Raw genomic sequence first — 15,832 nt, forward strand, 5'->3', positions numbered from 1 at the left:
GGGGCACGCACCGCGCCGGGCCGCGGCAGCCCCGGCGCGCCGGCGGGAGCGATGGCGCCGCGGCTGCAGCTGGAGAAGGCGGCGTGGCGCTGGACCGAGACGGTGCCGCCCGAGGAGGTGGCGCAGGAGCACATCGAGGCGGCCTACCGCGTCCGGCTGGAGCCCTGCCAGCGCGGCGCCTGCCGGTACCGCGGCGCTCCGAGCCCCTGCTCCCTCCCGCCACGAGGGTCCCGCGGGGCCGGTGCGGGCTCCCCCGTGTTCCCCGCCGCGGGACCCCGTCCCCGGGCTGGGCCCTCGGCAGCCGCCGTGGCCTGTGTGCTCCCCAGGGAGGGGCGGCTCCCTCTGTGCCTCTCTGCTCAGACACGGCACCGAGCCGGGCTGTGGGGAGCCCCTCTGGCTTCTCTCATGTAGGGGAGCTCCCCTGGGTGGTGGGAGACCCTCCTCCCAGCCTGGCTCATCATGTACACGGCACCACCCCGGTGTTGTGGGGGACCCGTTGTTGCTGGGCTCTTCAGAGATAGGGGAGCCCCCGTGGGGTGGTGGGGAGCCCCTCTCCTTACTTGTCCCTCCCAGTTTGTAGGATAACCCCGGGGTTGTGGGGAGCCCCTCTTTTTGCCTGGCTTCTCAGATGTAAGAACTAGTCCTGCCCTGTCTGCCTGGCTCCCCATTTATGGGGGATCCCTGTGGCTGAAGGGAGCCCATCTTGCCTGGGTGTACAGCACTCACCCTGGAGCTGGGGCAGGCCCTGTCCCTGCCTGGCTTCCCAGACATAGCAGTTCACTTTGGTCCCGTATTTGCCCCTGGGATCCCCTTTTTTTTTTTCCTAAAACCCCTTCTGGTTCTCCTTCCTCACCCATGACCAGTGGTTTTGGGGGGGGATGTTCCATGCCTCACCCCACTCAACATTATGTGCTCCCCCATATCCCCCACTGTCACCCTGCCAGCCCCCAGGGGACACGGGGGTGACAGCTGGGGTCTGGCTCCCCAGGAGGAACTGCAGGGGGAACCCCAACTGCCTGGTGGGCATCGGGGAGCACGCGTGGCTGGGCGAGATCGACGAGAACAGCTTCCACAACATCGACGACCCCAACTGCGAGCGCCGCAAGAAGGTACCCCCCACCCCCCCGGGGCCAGGGCCACGCTGGGGACACGCCAGGTGAGCTGAGCTGGCCCTCTCTCTGCCCCCCAGAACGCCTTCGTGGGCCTGACCAACCTCGGCGCCACGTGCTACGTCAACACCTTCCTGCAGATGTGGTTCCTGAACCTGGAGCTGCGGCAGGCGCTCTACCTGTGCCCCAGCGCCTGCGGGGACGGCCTTCCCAAGGACTCAGGTGTGTGTGGGGCTGCTTCCCTCCCGAAAACCCACCTTGGCAGTGGCATCATGGGGAGAATTCATGGGGCGAGATCCAGCCATTGTTTGGAGTCATCATCTGGATTTTGGGAATGAACCAGCCTTAATCCAGGTGATGTCCTGGATCAGTGATCTGAGCTGGTTGGGAGCCATCATGTGGATTTTGGGAATGAACCAGCCTTAATCCAGGTGCTGTCCTAGACCAGAGTGATCCGAGCTGGCTGAAAATGATGGTTTGGTTGGGTCTTGCTTCCCAAGGCAGCCCAGTGATGTAATATATGGGTCAGGGCTGGTCTGTGCTGTTGCAGAGCTGCCCTTATCCTGTGGCAGGGCTGAAATTTGGGGCCCACACAGGTTTAAGGCTTCCAGGTTTTTCTGCTCTTGGGTGCTTTCCCCAGGAAGACTCTGGGTCAGCACAGCCACCTCAGCTCTGCTGCTGTTTCATGATGGTTGTAAATGATGTTTCACCTTCTGGGGTAAATAAGAAGCTGGGTTTTGGGGTAGTTGGTGCATGCTCTGTGAGCCCTTCACTCACAGCTCATGCTGGGCACTGCAGGATGGAATCCCTAAGGTTGGAAAACTCCTCCAAGATCATCAGATTATCCAACCGTGCCCTCAGCACTGCCAAGCCCAGCATTAGCCATCTAGCCAGGTGCCACATCCAGACAGTTTCTGAGCACTTCCAGAGGTGGGAACTGCACCACTTCCCTGAGCAGCCTGTTCCAGTGCCTGGCTACCCTTTCCATGGAGGAATTTTCCCTAATATCCTCCCAAGACCTCTCCTGGTACAATTCAAGGTCATTTCCTCTCATCCTGTCCCTTGTTCCCTGGGAGCAGAGCCTGGCTTCACCCTCCTATCTGAAAGTTGCAGAATGTAAATATTTACAGTTGGACTTGATGATCCTGAGGGTTTTTTCTGACCTAAATTATTCTGTATTTGGCTTGTGCTATGATCACCTACGTGATCCACTTTGGTTTTCCTACAACTCAAACTACCTTCCAAGCCCATCACTTCTAGTGGTTGTGAAACACTTGGAGCAATCCCTTCTCTCCCTGAATTCCTGCTGTGCCTTGTGTTTTCCCCAGACTATGAGCCCCAGACCATCTGTGAGCACCTGCAGTACCTGTTTGCTCTGCTGCAGAACAGCAAGCGGCGCTACATCGACCCCTCGGGCTTCGTCAAGGCGCTGGGGCTGGACACGGGGCAGCAGCAGGTGTGTGGGAGGGGATGCTGGCACTTCCAGAGGCTGGGAATCACCCTTGGGCTGTCACTGGGCAGCTCCCAGCTGGGGCTGGCTTCTGGGTGCAAACCTGAAGGGGGAGGTGGGGCTGTGGGCCCCTGCCTGAGTGCAGGGGGGATCAGGAGGGGACCAGGACATCAGGAGTGCCCAGGGGGTGATGGGAGGAGGCCAGGGAGATGAGGAGTCCAAGGAGTGATGTGATAGGGACAGGGAGATCAGGAGGAGAGCAGGGAGCAATGGGATGGAGAGAGGGAGATCAGGAGGGTCCCAAGGAGGAGTGGGATGAGGACAGGGAGATAGGAGGAACCCAGGGAATGATGGGATGGGGCTAAGGAGATCAGGAGGAGTCCAGGGAGTGAGGGAACGAGAACATGGAGTGATGGGATGGGGCCAGGGAGATCAGGAAGAGAGCAGGGAGACAAGGAAAGAGCCCTGGGAGTGATGGGATCAGGACATGTGACAATGGGATGATGATGCAGAGATCAGGAGGAGCCCTGCTGGGGCAGTGGGATGGAGACAGGGAGAACAGGAGGAGCCCAGGGGCAGTGGAATGGACACAGGGAGAACGGGAGGAGCCCAGGGCGTGATGGGATCAGGACGTGAAACAATGGGATGAGTACAGGGATATTAGGAGCAGCCCAGGGAGCAATGGAATGAGGCTGGGAGGTGATGAGTGCAGATCAGGAGGAGCCAAGGGAGTTTTGGGATGAGGCCCAGGAGCGATGGGATGGGGCCAGAGCTGCATTGAGGGTCCTGCAGGTGCTCTGTGGGCTGCTCCTCCCGGGGTTGGGTGGTGAGAGGGCCCTCCCAGGGGTGAGGAGAGCCTCGGGGGGAGGTGGATCAGGAGGAGCCAGCCAGGATCCCCGGGCAGCTCGTGGGAGGTGAGTGCTGCAGGGCCCTGTGGGGCTGCAGCTGGAGAGAGTCTGGGAGAGGGGCAGGGCTTGGAAATCCACTTGGAGAGGTAATGGGAGGTTTTGGAGCAAGAGCAGAGCACTGGCAAATGTTCCTTGGGAGGGTCAGGAGAGGAAGGAAGCTGACCAGGGACACCAAAGGGCAGCTGAGAGAGAGACCAAAGCTGTTTGTTTTTGGAAGAGGAGAACCAGGGCAGGAGAGAAGGGCCCTGAGCTGGGTGTGGGGAAGCTCTGGAGCGTCACCAGGATCACCCATAGGGCAGCTTCTCATTTTTGGGGTGTTTTTATTTCTCTTCTCACCTCTGATCTGAGCAGGGACAGCTGCAAAAAGGAGGATCAAGGGGCTCGAAAGCTCCACAGGAGGGTTTTTATCCCTTCCAGAATCCTGGGAGGAGCAGGGCAGAAGTCAAAGCCCCCAGCAGGGCTGGCAGGGAGCCAGGGCAGCTCCTGCTGTGCTCCCACACCGAGGGCCTCACGCTCCTTCTAGCCAAATTCCTCTGTTTTCCTTAGTTCTCCTGCCTGGTCTTTATTTTCCATGCCGTGCACGGAGCCTCGGCCCAGCCTGTGTGGAGGGCTTGGGGTAATTAGCAGTGAATTAGTGACAGGGTTGGGATTGTGCTGTGGTGGATTGTTAATGAACTTGGTTTTCTCTTTCAGGATGCCCAGGAGTTTTCCAAGCTGTTCATGTCCCTGCTGGAAGATACTTTGTCCAAACAGAAAAACCCAGATGTCCGGAACATTGTGCAAAAGCAGTTCTGTGGAGAGTATGCCTATGTCACTGTGTAAGTAATGATTTTGGGAAGACCCTTTTTGTAAATATTTAAAATTTTAGAAGGATTTAGATGGGGAAGATCCTTCCTAGCAACCAGAGCAGGCAGTTAAGCTGCAGCAGAAGCACTTTCTGGGAAATATTTATCTTTTCCTTTCCTGTTCCTGTGTGTGTGGTGTTGCTGTGACAGTTCTCCAGCTGCTTTTACTCCTTTAAAGAGAATTTACCAAATAAACCTGAAAGTGAGTTAATGGAGTGGCAGCTCCTGCAGCCAGAAAACAGCATCCTGGGTGTTGTATTTTCATTCCTGTGTTCTCAGAGCTGTGAATTTCACCTTAAAAATAATTATAAAATGGTACATGCAAGTTGTGACAGGTGCTGGTAGGTGCTGTTAAGCTGTTTAAACCTTCTCTTGGAGTTTCTATGGTGTGGAAGTGTGAATCTCTTTAGCCTGGACTTCACTTTTTCTCCTGGTTTTATTCAAGGAATATATTGCTAAAGAGTTGGGAGCCCCAGTGTGTGAGCCCTGACCTGTCCTCAGATATATTTTTGTCTTCTTTCCTATCCCAGCTGCAACCAGTGTGGCAGAGAATCTAAACTGGTGTCTAAATTTTACGAGCTGGAGTTAAACATCCAAGGACACAAGCAGTTGACAGACTGTATAACAGAATTCCTCAAGGTATGAGCTGGTTGGGGTTGGAGTCCTGCTATTTTTAGTAAGGAATTTCAGTTCCTTCCTCCAATTCACAGCCTTCGAGGTCGGTGTCGGAGTGAAGCCACTGACTTGGCTCAGGGAGATGCATCCAAATGAAAATGTTTTTTTCTGCAGACCCAAAAAATGAGGATTGAGGCGTGGAGCAAGGAATGGCTCTGTGATATCACATGCTCCTGCTACAGCTTTAAAAAGCACTTTAAAGTTGCATTTTTAGTTAAAATACTTTGCCAGGAAAGTTAGGGAAAAGCCTCTGCCTGCTTTGTCATGGATAGCACTGGGAGAACGGCTGCTTTCCCTGTTTTCTGTGTCAGTGCTCATCTGCATAGCAACAGGAGACATTCCCTGCTGAAAAATGTGCTCTCAGAAGTACCAGGGAGCGCCGGGAATAGCTGCAGGAACAGCTGCAAGTGCCCTCAATTCAGCTTCAGAATTTGTCTGGATCTGAAGTTCAGCTCTGGCACACTAACGTGTGGATCCCACTCAAATTATTCAGGACAGAACTGACCTGAACCCTTTCCCTGAGCTCCTTGCTTGCTGGTGCACTCAGCAAACCAGTTGCTCTGCCTAGAAGGTCTGCTGTGAAAAAACCTGGTTTGGGTGCACAGATTAAATTCCTGAATTGGAGAACTTGGCATTTGTCTGCTCCTCCTTGACACTGAAAAACCCTGTGACGTTTTTTAGGGGGGTTGGAATTTTCCTCTGGCCTAACCCTGCCCTTGGATGTGCTTAGGCAGTGAGTGACTCCAGCAGGGTGATTTTGGGTGGCTGAGCAGAGGGTTGTAGTTTCCAGGCTAAAATGTGGCTTTACATTAACTGGATCCATGTGAACTCATAAAAAGGGTGATTTAATTATTTTCTTTGGTATAAGCCAGCTCAGTCAAGCAAGGAGCAAGAGTAAGAGACCTGAGAACTTGGAATGGGGCTTGAGTCAGTCTAAAATTTGCCTTAAAGTGAGAGTAGCCTGCTATGGTCATGCTGTAAAGTGCAGTCATTAGTGTGTCTTTAACTCAGGAAAATTTGGGCAGCAGCTGAGAAGACACTTAAATAGTTAAAATAACTTTGGTGCTCCTCATTCTCCAGCTGTTGAGTAGCTCAATTGACTTTTCAGTGCTGACATGTTCTCAAGACCTTTCCCTCTGCCTCTCCCACTACTCAGGAGGAAAAATTAGAAGGGGACAATCGTTATTTTTGTGAGACTTGTCAGAGCAAGCAAAACGCCACGAGGAAGATCCGGCTGCTCAGCCTGCCCTGCACCCTCAACCTGCAGCTCATGCGCTTTGTGTTTGACAGGTGAGTGGGAACACTCTGGGAGCTGTTGGGGAATCACTGCCCTGCTCTTCCTGCTTTAATGTGGGGTGTCTGAGCCTCTCGAGGGTGCTCAGGGCGGTTCAGGGGAGGTGTTTTGGGATGGGAGCTGTTGTTGCCGTGCCCTGAACCTCAGCTTTGCCTCTGCACAGACAAACTGGCCACAAGAAGAAGCTGAACACCTACATTGGCTTCTCAGAGCTGCTGGACATGGAGCCTTTCATGGAGCAAAAAAGTGAGTTTAGGGCAGTTTTTTGTTACCTTTGCTCATTGCCTCTTGGCAGATCTCTAATTCTGTTTAGGAGGAAATTCCTCCCTGTGAGGGTGATGATGCACAGGCTGCTCAGAGAAGCTGTGGCTACCCCTGGATCCCTGGAGGTGTCCAAGGCCAGGTTGGACAGGGCTTGTAGCAGCCTGGGATAGTGGAAAGTGTCTCTGCCCACGGCACAGAAGTGGAGCAAGATGGGCTTTAAAATCCTTTCCAACCCAAACCATTCTGGGATTCTGTGATTCCTCTGAATCCTCTTTTTGATTAAAACTTCTGTCCAGAGTAGTTTAAAGCCCATATTTCAAGCAACATTCTTGTTATTAAGCCACAACCCTCTTAGCAATGTCCTGAAGCGCTGCGAGTTCAAGTGCAGGCTTTGGTGCCTGGTGAAAACACGGGGTTTTAGGCCAGGAAGGATGAGTGCTTTGGCTGCAGAGCTGTGTGTAAGTGCTGCTTGCCTTGCAGACGGGGTGTACGTGTACGAGCTGAGCGCTGTGCTCATCCACCGTGGAGTGAGTGCCTACTCCGGGCACTACATCGCCCACGTGAAGGACCCACAGACAGGAGAGTGGTACAAGTTCAACGACGAGGACATCGAGAAGATGGAGGGGAAGAAACTGCAGCTGGGAATTGAGGAAGATTTAGGTAAAACCCTTCAGTTGTGAGTGCCCTTTTAAAATAACTTTCTACCACAAGCACGGGCGTCCCCAGATGCAGCCTGCTGCTCCTCCCCAGAAGGGCTGTTGTGGCTCAGAGGAACGTGGGAAACAGCAATCCTGGTGATAGCAGCCAGATTTGCTTCGTTTCAGCCCCGTGTGAGTGTTTACACCTCATGATCAGCTGCTCTAGTGTTTCTCTGGCTGCCACATGGCAGATAAGACACTGATAACACAGGCAGAGGGTTCCTATCAGGGAGCAACAGGCGGGTGCCACTTCCTTGGAACAGATAAGGAGAATGCTTTCAGTTTCCTTAACACATTATGGTTTTATTTCCACTGAGGTGTTTTACTTGGAGGCAGTAAAAAAGATTTTGATCCAAATAACAACTTGGAAGCTAAAACTGCCTTTTTACTCTGAGCTTTTTCCTTGGTGCTTTTCTGTTTTACTGGCTTGTCGTGTGCTGCCCATATCACTGTGTTCCTGGACTGAATTTCTTGGAAAGCTTGGGCTGAGGCTGGACCTGTGGATTTCTTACTCTGCAGTCAATAAATAAGAGCAGCTCATTTGGAGTTGAAATGATTTTGTAGTGACTCAGTGTTCTGTAGTGCAGGTGCTCACAGCAGGAAAAACCAGGGAAATTATGTAGAAATTCACTTGCAGTGCAAGCAATCTATTCCCAGGAATTGTTACCCACCAGGATGCTTTGCTGTGGTTAGAATTTATGGAATGTTGTTTTTCTTTAAAGCATCTTCAGAGAAAAAAAGCCCTGCAGATTTAAGTGCTCCCTTGGTTTGGTGTAATGGAGCCTTCATCCATTTCCTTGTTCTCATCTGCACGATGCTTCTTGAGGTGCTAGAATGTGTCCAGAAATGGGCAGTGGAGCTGAGGAAGGGTCTGGAGCACAAGGAAAAGAGTCTGGAGAACTTCTGAGGAGCAGTTGAAGGAGCTGGGGGGCAGGGCTCAGCCTGGAGAAAAGGAGGCTCAGGGGGGCCCTTGTGGCTCTGCACAGCTCCTGACAGGAGGGGACAGGAAGGGTGGGTCAGGCTCTGCTCCCAGGGGACAGGAGGAGAGGGAACTGGCTGGGCCAGGGGAGATTTAGGTTGGATATTGGGAAAAATCCTTCATGGAAGGTGTAGTCAGGCATTGAGGAGGCTGCAGGGCAGTGATAGAGTCACCACCCCTGGAGGTGTTCAAAAAGTGTCTGAATGTGGTACTTGGGGACATGGGTTAGTGCTGGGCCCGGCAGTGCTGGGTTAATCCCTGGAGGTGTTCAAAAAGTGTCTGAACGTGGCACTTGGGGACATGGGTTAGTGCTGGGCCCGGCAGTGCTGGGTTAATGGCTGGCTTTGATCATCTTGGAGGCTTTTCCAGCCTTAGTGATTCCATGGTCCTGCTCTGTCCCATCCCCTTGGCTCCCTGCTCGGGCTGGCCCAGGCTGGAGCTGGCCGGACATCTAGCGGTGCACAGGGAAACTGAGCCCTCAGCAGCTCCCGGGCCAGCTCAGCCTCTGTGTGCACCCTCCCCACTCAGCCAGTGCCACAAATGAGATGCAAGTAAACTGCTGTGACCTCAATTTTATAAAGTCGCATGCTTAACTGCAAGTAAATGTTTTTATTTCTCGTATTTCAATTCAAGGCTGTTTGGAGAACAGAAGTAAAGTGTGTTTAGGAGACTCTTAAGGCTGGGAGCTTAATATTTGTATCAAGTTTTGATGTAATTTGCCTGTTCCAGGCAAAACTGAGGCCTTTCTTTGTTACAAATACATGTAACAGCAGGAGAAGGTCAGTAACATAAACTGAAGGTCTGTGGGGGAGAGAGTCTTGGCCATGCAGATGGGAACAATTCAGAAAATTCTTGGATTAAATGCAAATAAATAGAGTCTGGGAAGTCCCCTGGATGGTGTGGGGGGGAAGGCACGTGAATTTTTTCAGAATTTGGGGGAAAGAAACTTAATCATTCAATGGCCCACTTAGAGTTCAATTTATAGAACGTTGTTGCTTTAATTTTTTTCTTTATTTTAAATGGTTTGATTTTTGAAGCTGCAGCTGTAGATAAGTGTTTTCCTTGCCTGAGAATCCATCTGGAAACAGCAGCTCTTGCAACACAACTTTACATCCCCCAGCAGCTGCTCAAAAACAACCCTTTCCATGGCTCTTGGCTTCCTAAAAGCTTTGCTGTGTTTTTTCATATCCACAATCACCTGTAAATACGATTTTCTTCCCTGAGGATTTGACTCTTTTCTTTGGAGTCAGGACAGCAGAACAAGAGGCAAAAGGGAGAAAGGATGTTTTTCCAAGAGTGGCTTTTGGCTCAGAGAAGTTCCACTGGGGAGAGAAGAAAGGCTCTTGAGAAGGGAGGTTCAGAACAGGCTCCTAAATTTAGTCCCTTTGATTTACCCAGAAAGGCTGGAGAGATTTGGGGCTTTCTTTGGGATACAATTTTGAGTCTTGCCAAGCCCAGTGCTTGGCACAGATGCCTGGCACAGGGAGGCTGGCTGGGTGGCAGGCTCATGCCATTAATGGAGGATCAGGGAAGGAGCTGGATGTTGCTGAGGCTGTGCCTTCTGTTCCCACAGCGGAGCCGTCGAAAGCGCAGAGCCGCAAGCCCAAGTGCGGGAAGGGCACGCACTGCTCCCGCAACGCCTACATGCTGGTGTACAGGCTGCAGAGCCGCGAGAGGTCCCTCACTGTGCAGGTGCCAGGTGAGTCCTGGGGCCCTGCCTGTCCTTCCCTCGCTGTGCAGGTGAGTCCTGGAGCCCTCACAGCCACCCCTCGCTGTCCAGGTGAGTCCTGGGGCCCTGCCTGTCCTTCCCTCGCTGTGCAGGTGAGTCCTGGAGCCCTCGCAGCCCCCCCTCGCTGTCCAGGTGAGTCCTCGGGCCCTGCCTGTCCTTCCCTCGCTGTGCAGGTGAGTCCTGGAGCCCTGCCTGTCCTTCCCTCACTGTGCAGGTGAGTCCTGGGCCCTCACAGCCATCCCTCACTGTCCAGGTGAGTCCTGGGGTCCTGCTCAGCCACCCCTCACTGTCCAGGTGCCAGGTGAGTCCTGGGGCCCTGCCTGTCCTTCCCTCGCTGTGCAGGTGAGTCCTGGGGCCTCACAGCCACCCCTCACTGTGCAAGTGAGTCCTGGGGCCCTGCCTGTCCTTCCCTCGCTGTGCAGGTGAGTTCTGGGGCTCTCTCAGCCATCCCTCACTGTGCAGGTGAGTCCTGGGGTCCTCTCAGCCACCCCTCACTGTGCAGGTGAGTCCCTGGGCCCTGCTTGTCCTTCTCAGCCACCCCTCACTGTGCAGGTGAGTCCCTGGGGTTCTGCTCTTCCCCCCCCTCACAGTCCAGGTGCCAGGTGAGTCCCTGGTAGGCCAGGAGGTGGAATGTTGCTTGAAGACCCATTTAGGGCTAGGAAGTTCCTGGAGCCCCTTTGCTGTGGTTCCAGGCTGGGAGAGCTGGAGAAGGCCCCAGGGAGATCTTGGAGCCCCTTTCAGTGCCTTAAGGGTCTCCAAGAGAGCTGGAGAGGGAATTGGGACAAGAGATGGCGTGCCAGGACAAGAGGGAATGGCTTCCCACTGCCAGAGGGCAGGGTCAGATGGGATATTGGGAAGGAATTCCTGGCTGTGAGGGTGGTAAGGCCCTGGCACAGGGTGCCCAGAGAAGCTGTGGCTGCCCCTGGATCCCTGGAAGTGTCCAAGGCCAGGTTGGATGGGGCTTGAAGCAGCTGGAGATAGTGGAAGGTGTCCCTAGGTGAAAAAAAAAATGATCTTCAAGGTCCCTCCCAACCCACTCCAGGATTCCATGATTTTTGACTGTTTGCCATGAGCCCCAAAGGTGCTGTCTGGCACCTTGGTGTCTTGAGCAGTGAACCCCCTGGGTTTTCCCAGCACTTAATTAACATTAAACTGCCAGTCCCTCCTGTGTGCCCACTCAGACATTGCTGTTACCCAGCTGGGAAGGGGTCAGGAGGAGATCATCCTGCTGGGATTCACCACTGTGATCCTGCTTGGATCCCGAAGGTGCAGGAGAGCAGTGTGCTTAAATGTCATCAGCAGCACACGAGGAGGTGAATAATCCTGACAGATGTCAGGTTCCCTCTGTGCCTGCTTCAGCTCTGCCACATCAGGAATAAATGACATGAAAATAAAGAGGCTCCGAGCCCCCAGTGGGAATCTGGGCCAAGTGCCTTCGTGTTGTGCTTTAGAATTATGGGGGTGCCAGAACTCCCTGGGGGCTTTGCCTCTGGGTTTAATGTTTCCTGTTTGGCTGCTCCTTGATTAGAAATACTAATTAGGCCCCTGGTGCTGAGGTGTGTTCCCCCTTCCCTCATTTTCTGTGGGGTGGGGACAGCAGAGGTGGCATTTGGATCTCTGCAGAGGGGGTAAATCATACACCTTATTCCCCCCTAATAACACCCCAAACCTTTCCCAAGCCCCCCCTGTTTAAAACACACCCTCCAAGACAAAACTTCAGGAATTAGCACTAATTCCTGCCTAGATCTGTATTTTCAGCCTGTTTCCTGAGCTTTCTTACTCTCCCTTTCCTCCTACCCCTCTGCCCAAAACAATAACTGAACAAAAACCTCCCCACCCAGCTCCAAATTCCTGCACAGCCCCGCGGTTGCCTTTGTTTCCCGTGGAATCCTGCCAGGGAACAGGGAGTGAAGGGCAGCAGTCGAGCTCTGCGGTTGTGGGGAGGTTTCATGCAACTGTAAATTTGAGGCATTTTGCTTTGATGCCGTTAAAAAGCGGCTTTTCCGGGACAGTGGAGAGACGTAACTTGGCTCTGATCTCAAGGAGGTCAGCCTGGTTAGTTTGTAATACTGGATATTCTCCCAAGGTGGATATTTTGGTCAAGAATTAACCTTTTTGCAGCTATTTTAGCTCTTCAGAATAATTCTAAATAGGAAAAGGCCTCAGATAAGCAGAGCTTCTTCCCCCACTGCTCCCTCGCACCAGCCCTCTGAGGGAAGTAGTTTATCTTCTTTTTTTCCCTGCTGAGGTTTGGTTTGTTTGGGGTTTTTCCATCAGTGGCAGCAAAAATCCCCATTTCCTTCACCTTTCTGTTGATCTGCCCTGGCTAATCTCCCATCTCCTGAGGGCTCTTTGCCCTTGGGTTTGCAGCATGCTGGATCGCAGGTCGTGACAGGCTTCGGGTGTATCCAGAGGGTGAAGAGCTTTTGATTCCCCCAGGAATGATGAGGAAGGACAGAGGAGCTGCACTTAACATTGCAACTAACCCCAAGTAAATTATTTTCTTGGGTGCAAAACTTTGCATTTAATCATCTGCAGCCCTCAGTATCAGAGAGAGCAATGTCCACGTGCTTGGCTTGGGGGAAGACCTCGCCCAGCAAGGCTGCGGGAGGGAATTTTTAGGTTTGTTGTCCCCAGATAACCCATGGTAATTAACATAGCTGGCATTTTCCCTTCAATTCCTGTTATTTTTTTTCTTTCCCAGCTTTTCTGCAGGAGCTGGTAGAGCGGGATAACTGCAAGTTTGAGGAGTGGTGCAACGAAATGGCCGAGATGCGCAAACAGAGCGTGGCCAGAGGCAAGATCAAGCACGAGGAGGTGAAGGAGCTCTACCAAAGGTTACCCGCCGAAGCTGGTCTGTAAGACATTGTGGAGTATTGCTGTAGTAGAGCTGTTAAGCTTAGGAATGATTTGTGACTAACTCCCAACTCCTGTGGCCTTGCTGGAAAGCATTCCCGCAGCCCTCTGCAAGGGGAGAGCTTCATGCATGCTTACATTTGTTTTCCCTTGCTTCTTTTCCTGCCTTAACCTATTTTTCTCCTTTCTTTGCTCATTCTCATGGCCTCTGGCATCGCTAATTCCCTCCTGCTCCTTCCCCATCCGTCAGCCTCATGCTTTGTGACTCTTTTCTTCTGCCTGGTGAGCAGCTCAGCTCGTTAGGATCATCGAGGCGGAATAACTGCCTGCTCCCAAATTGCCAACTCACAGCAGGTTTGGGAGCTGGTGAGCCCGATTCATCAGCAGGTAACAGGCTAAGAGAATGTCTGACCTCCAGCAGAAGATGACTGGATCCATCCCTGCCAGTGCTTCACTGCTCCACGTTTCAGTTTTGTAGGGAGACTGGGGCTAAGCTTTTTCTCCTTCTCCTTGTGTCTTGTTGCCTCAGCACGCTGAGTTTTATTTCCCACCTTGTTTTTCTCGCCCATCTCTCACAAAACTTGCTCTATCCATCCAGCCCAGGGAATTTATCTTCACTGTGTGCCTCTCCTAAAAACTACAGAATAATTACAATTGAAGACTTCAAAGTGGGTTTAATTGTGTGACCTGTAAGAGAATTCACTGTTCAGCTTTTATTATTGGATGCTGAGAGTTACCATGAGATTGGAATAGCCCAACAGCAAACTCTTGTTCCTGTAAACATCTGCCTCTCCAGTTTGGGAATGCAGGTCCTTAACTCTGGAGCAGGAAGGTGTCACAGCTCCTCGTGAGCCTGAGCAGCACTCAGATGTCACTGTGAGATCAGAGTTGTGCTGGAGGGGTGAACCTGCCCTGAGTCATCCATGAAAAGGAGCAGCAGCACAGTTCCAGTGTGCTTTTCCTCAGCAGGAACAAAAGAGTTTGCTCTCGGCAGTTCTGATATGACAGAGGAATAAATCTCAAAAAATACTATTTTTATAAGTGCAGGTGAACCTCTTCTGCCCCAATTTAGAGATGACATGACCTGAAACTTTGCCCTGAGGCACCCTCTGCCTGCTGCTGGCACATCATGGGCACAGCACTTCCAGCACAGCTGGAGGCAGCGTCATTCCAGCCCTGCTCCAGGTCCTATCTCTGTGGAGCTCCGGGCTCTCTCTGCAGCTGTGCAGACACGTTTTCTGCCAGCTTTGTGGAGCCTGCCCCAGAAAACCCTCCTTTCTGGGGGAGGCAGTTTCATCCCAAACTAGCAAACCGGTTCTGACAGCGATGCAATTCTCTGGAGGTCACGGCTGCGGCGGGCATTGCGTAAGATGAAAACACCGTGGATTGAGGCTGTGGAGGAAAAGAGGCTTCACAGAGCTCCAGTGCAAGCTGGAGACACAATGTCTTCCTGTCTTCTGTATTTTCCTCTTGCTTCTCTGTTGCTCCCTCCCAGGAAACATAAAGGATTTTTGCTCAGTTATAAATGTCACTCACGGGTGTGTTTCCCCACGGTTTCAGAGCTGCCCTCGTGGCAGCACAGAATGGGTTTGAATTCTTCCTAATTTCCCAGTCATCCACTGAAGAGTTCTGTGCCTCAATATTGAGATGCAGGGGTTTCACCCCAACCTGCTCATACAAGCACTGACCTGCTCCTGAACCTGGGCTTTGTATTTCTTTTTCAGCAAACAAGGGCAAGCCTGCTGCACTGCTTCAGCAAAAAACCTAAGCAGGTTTCCATTTGTACTGTAAATTTTAGAATTTTCGCACCTAAAATTGTAAGAGACACTGAAAACTTGTGTGCTGAAAGGACAGGGGGAACACTGATTTAATCTCTGCTGTTGTTGCCTTTAATTTTCAAATTACCCCAGTGAACTCTTCTCTGTTGTAGAAAAAGCCTGTAATGCATGATCATTATTTAAATATTATATCATTCCCTTGGTGGATAATAGCAAAACCTTCCCCTTTCCTCGACTGCTCTCCAGTAATCCCCAAAAGGTTTGAAAGCACTCCCATTCCTCCTTGGAGCTGTTGCATATTGGTTGCTGAATCCAAAATGATCTGCACATCTTCATATCAAAATTATCTGCTACAGTTTCATGTAGCTCCTGTCTTCCAAATCCGTGACACTGAGATCAGAATGGGGTGGGAGTAGCTGGATCAGACCTTTGAAAACTTGTACCTCAGAGATTTAATCAACAGTGATTGCCTGTTAATTTTTAAGAGTAATTATAAAATACCACCTGGTGTTGGAGCTGACATGTATGGTCTTGTTTCTCTTTGTGGTTTCTCCCCTCCCAGGTTCCCCCTACGACTTCATCTCTCTGGAATGGCTGCAGAAGTGGCTGGATGAGTCCACTCCTCCCAAACCTATTGATAACACAGCCTGCCTGTGCTCCCATGGCAAACTCCATCCTGATAAAATATCCCTGATGAAGAGGATATCGGAATACGTGGCCGACTTCTTCTACCGGCGATACGGAGGAGGGCCCCGGCTCAACGGTAACATCCTCCCCAAGTCACCTCCTGCCATGTGGTTTGGAGCCTTGTTCTGGTCCCAGCCCTGTTTTGAGCCATCCTTTATCATCCTAACTTTATTTCAGTGCATGGCTTTAGTGCTGCCTTATTGCCAGGGGATTTTTTTAGTACCACTTAATTCTGTTACCATTTCCCAAATTCGTTTAGGGTGATTGCAGGGTCTGCTTTGGCCCTGGGCTCTGCTCAGGGAAGGGCTGTTCCTGGAGGAATTGCTGTGGAGGAATGGGGCACTTGGCTTAGGAAACATAATACTTGGAAGGTTTGAAGGCGATTCTAGAAAATAAAACTTGCACATGCAACACTCCAAACTCTTGACAATTATTTTCTGAGCACCCACAGCTCCTGTGTGGGCTGGGTTTCATGGAGTATTCAGGCCAAAAATATCCCTTCCTGTCTGTCACCTCATCCAAGGAAGCCCTTACCTGTTAGCCTGCTCCTGTTGAAGCAT

The 15,832-nt window shown here is 51.9% G+C and overlaps 1 protein-coding gene across 5 annotated transcripts in view; it reads left to right on the forward strand.

Annotated features, from left to right (window-relative positions):
- The first annotated feature begins 6 nt into the window (after positions 1 to 6).
- The window catches only part of USP48 (ubiquitin specific peptidase 48), a 30,938-nt gene continuing 15,112 nt past the window's right edge, over positions 7 to 15,832 (forward strand). For all 5 annotated transcript variants that reach the window (XR_005626345.1, XM_039697425.1, XM_039697426.1 and 2 more), the window contains exons 1-12: positions 7 to 185; positions 989 to 1,109; positions 1,190 to 1,331; positions 2,438 to 2,565; positions 4,161 to 4,285; positions 4,843 to 4,951; positions 6,144 to 6,277; positions 6,445 to 6,527; positions 7,026 to 7,205; positions 9,796 to 9,921; positions 12,656 to 12,805; positions 15,148 to 15,348. Coding sequence is in view for 4 of the 5 variants with exons in the window: in XM_039697425.1 (XP_039553359.1) it covers positions 52 to 185; positions 989 to 1,109; positions 1,190 to 1,331; positions 2,438 to 2,565; positions 4,161 to 4,285; positions 4,843 to 4,951; positions 6,144 to 6,277; positions 6,445 to 6,527; positions 7,026 to 7,205; positions 9,796 to 9,921; positions 12,656 to 12,805; positions 15,148 to 15,348 (1,633 nt within the window). In the remaining variant the exon portion in view is untranslated. The remainder of the gene's footprint in view (positions 186 to 988; positions 1,110 to 1,189; positions 1,332 to 2,437; positions 2,566 to 4,160; positions 4,286 to 4,842; positions 4,952 to 6,143; positions 6,278 to 6,444; positions 6,528 to 7,025; positions 7,206 to 9,795; positions 9,922 to 12,655; positions 12,806 to 15,147; positions 15,349 to 15,832) is intronic.

The sequence above is a fragment of the Passer montanus genome, unplaced genomic scaffold (genome assembly GCF_014805655.1).
Source record: "Passer montanus isolate IOZ18808 unplaced genomic scaffold, ASM1480565v1 scaffold118, whole genome shotgun sequence".
NCBI lineage: Eukaryota > Metazoa > Chordata > Aves > Passeriformes > Passeridae > Passer > Passer montanus.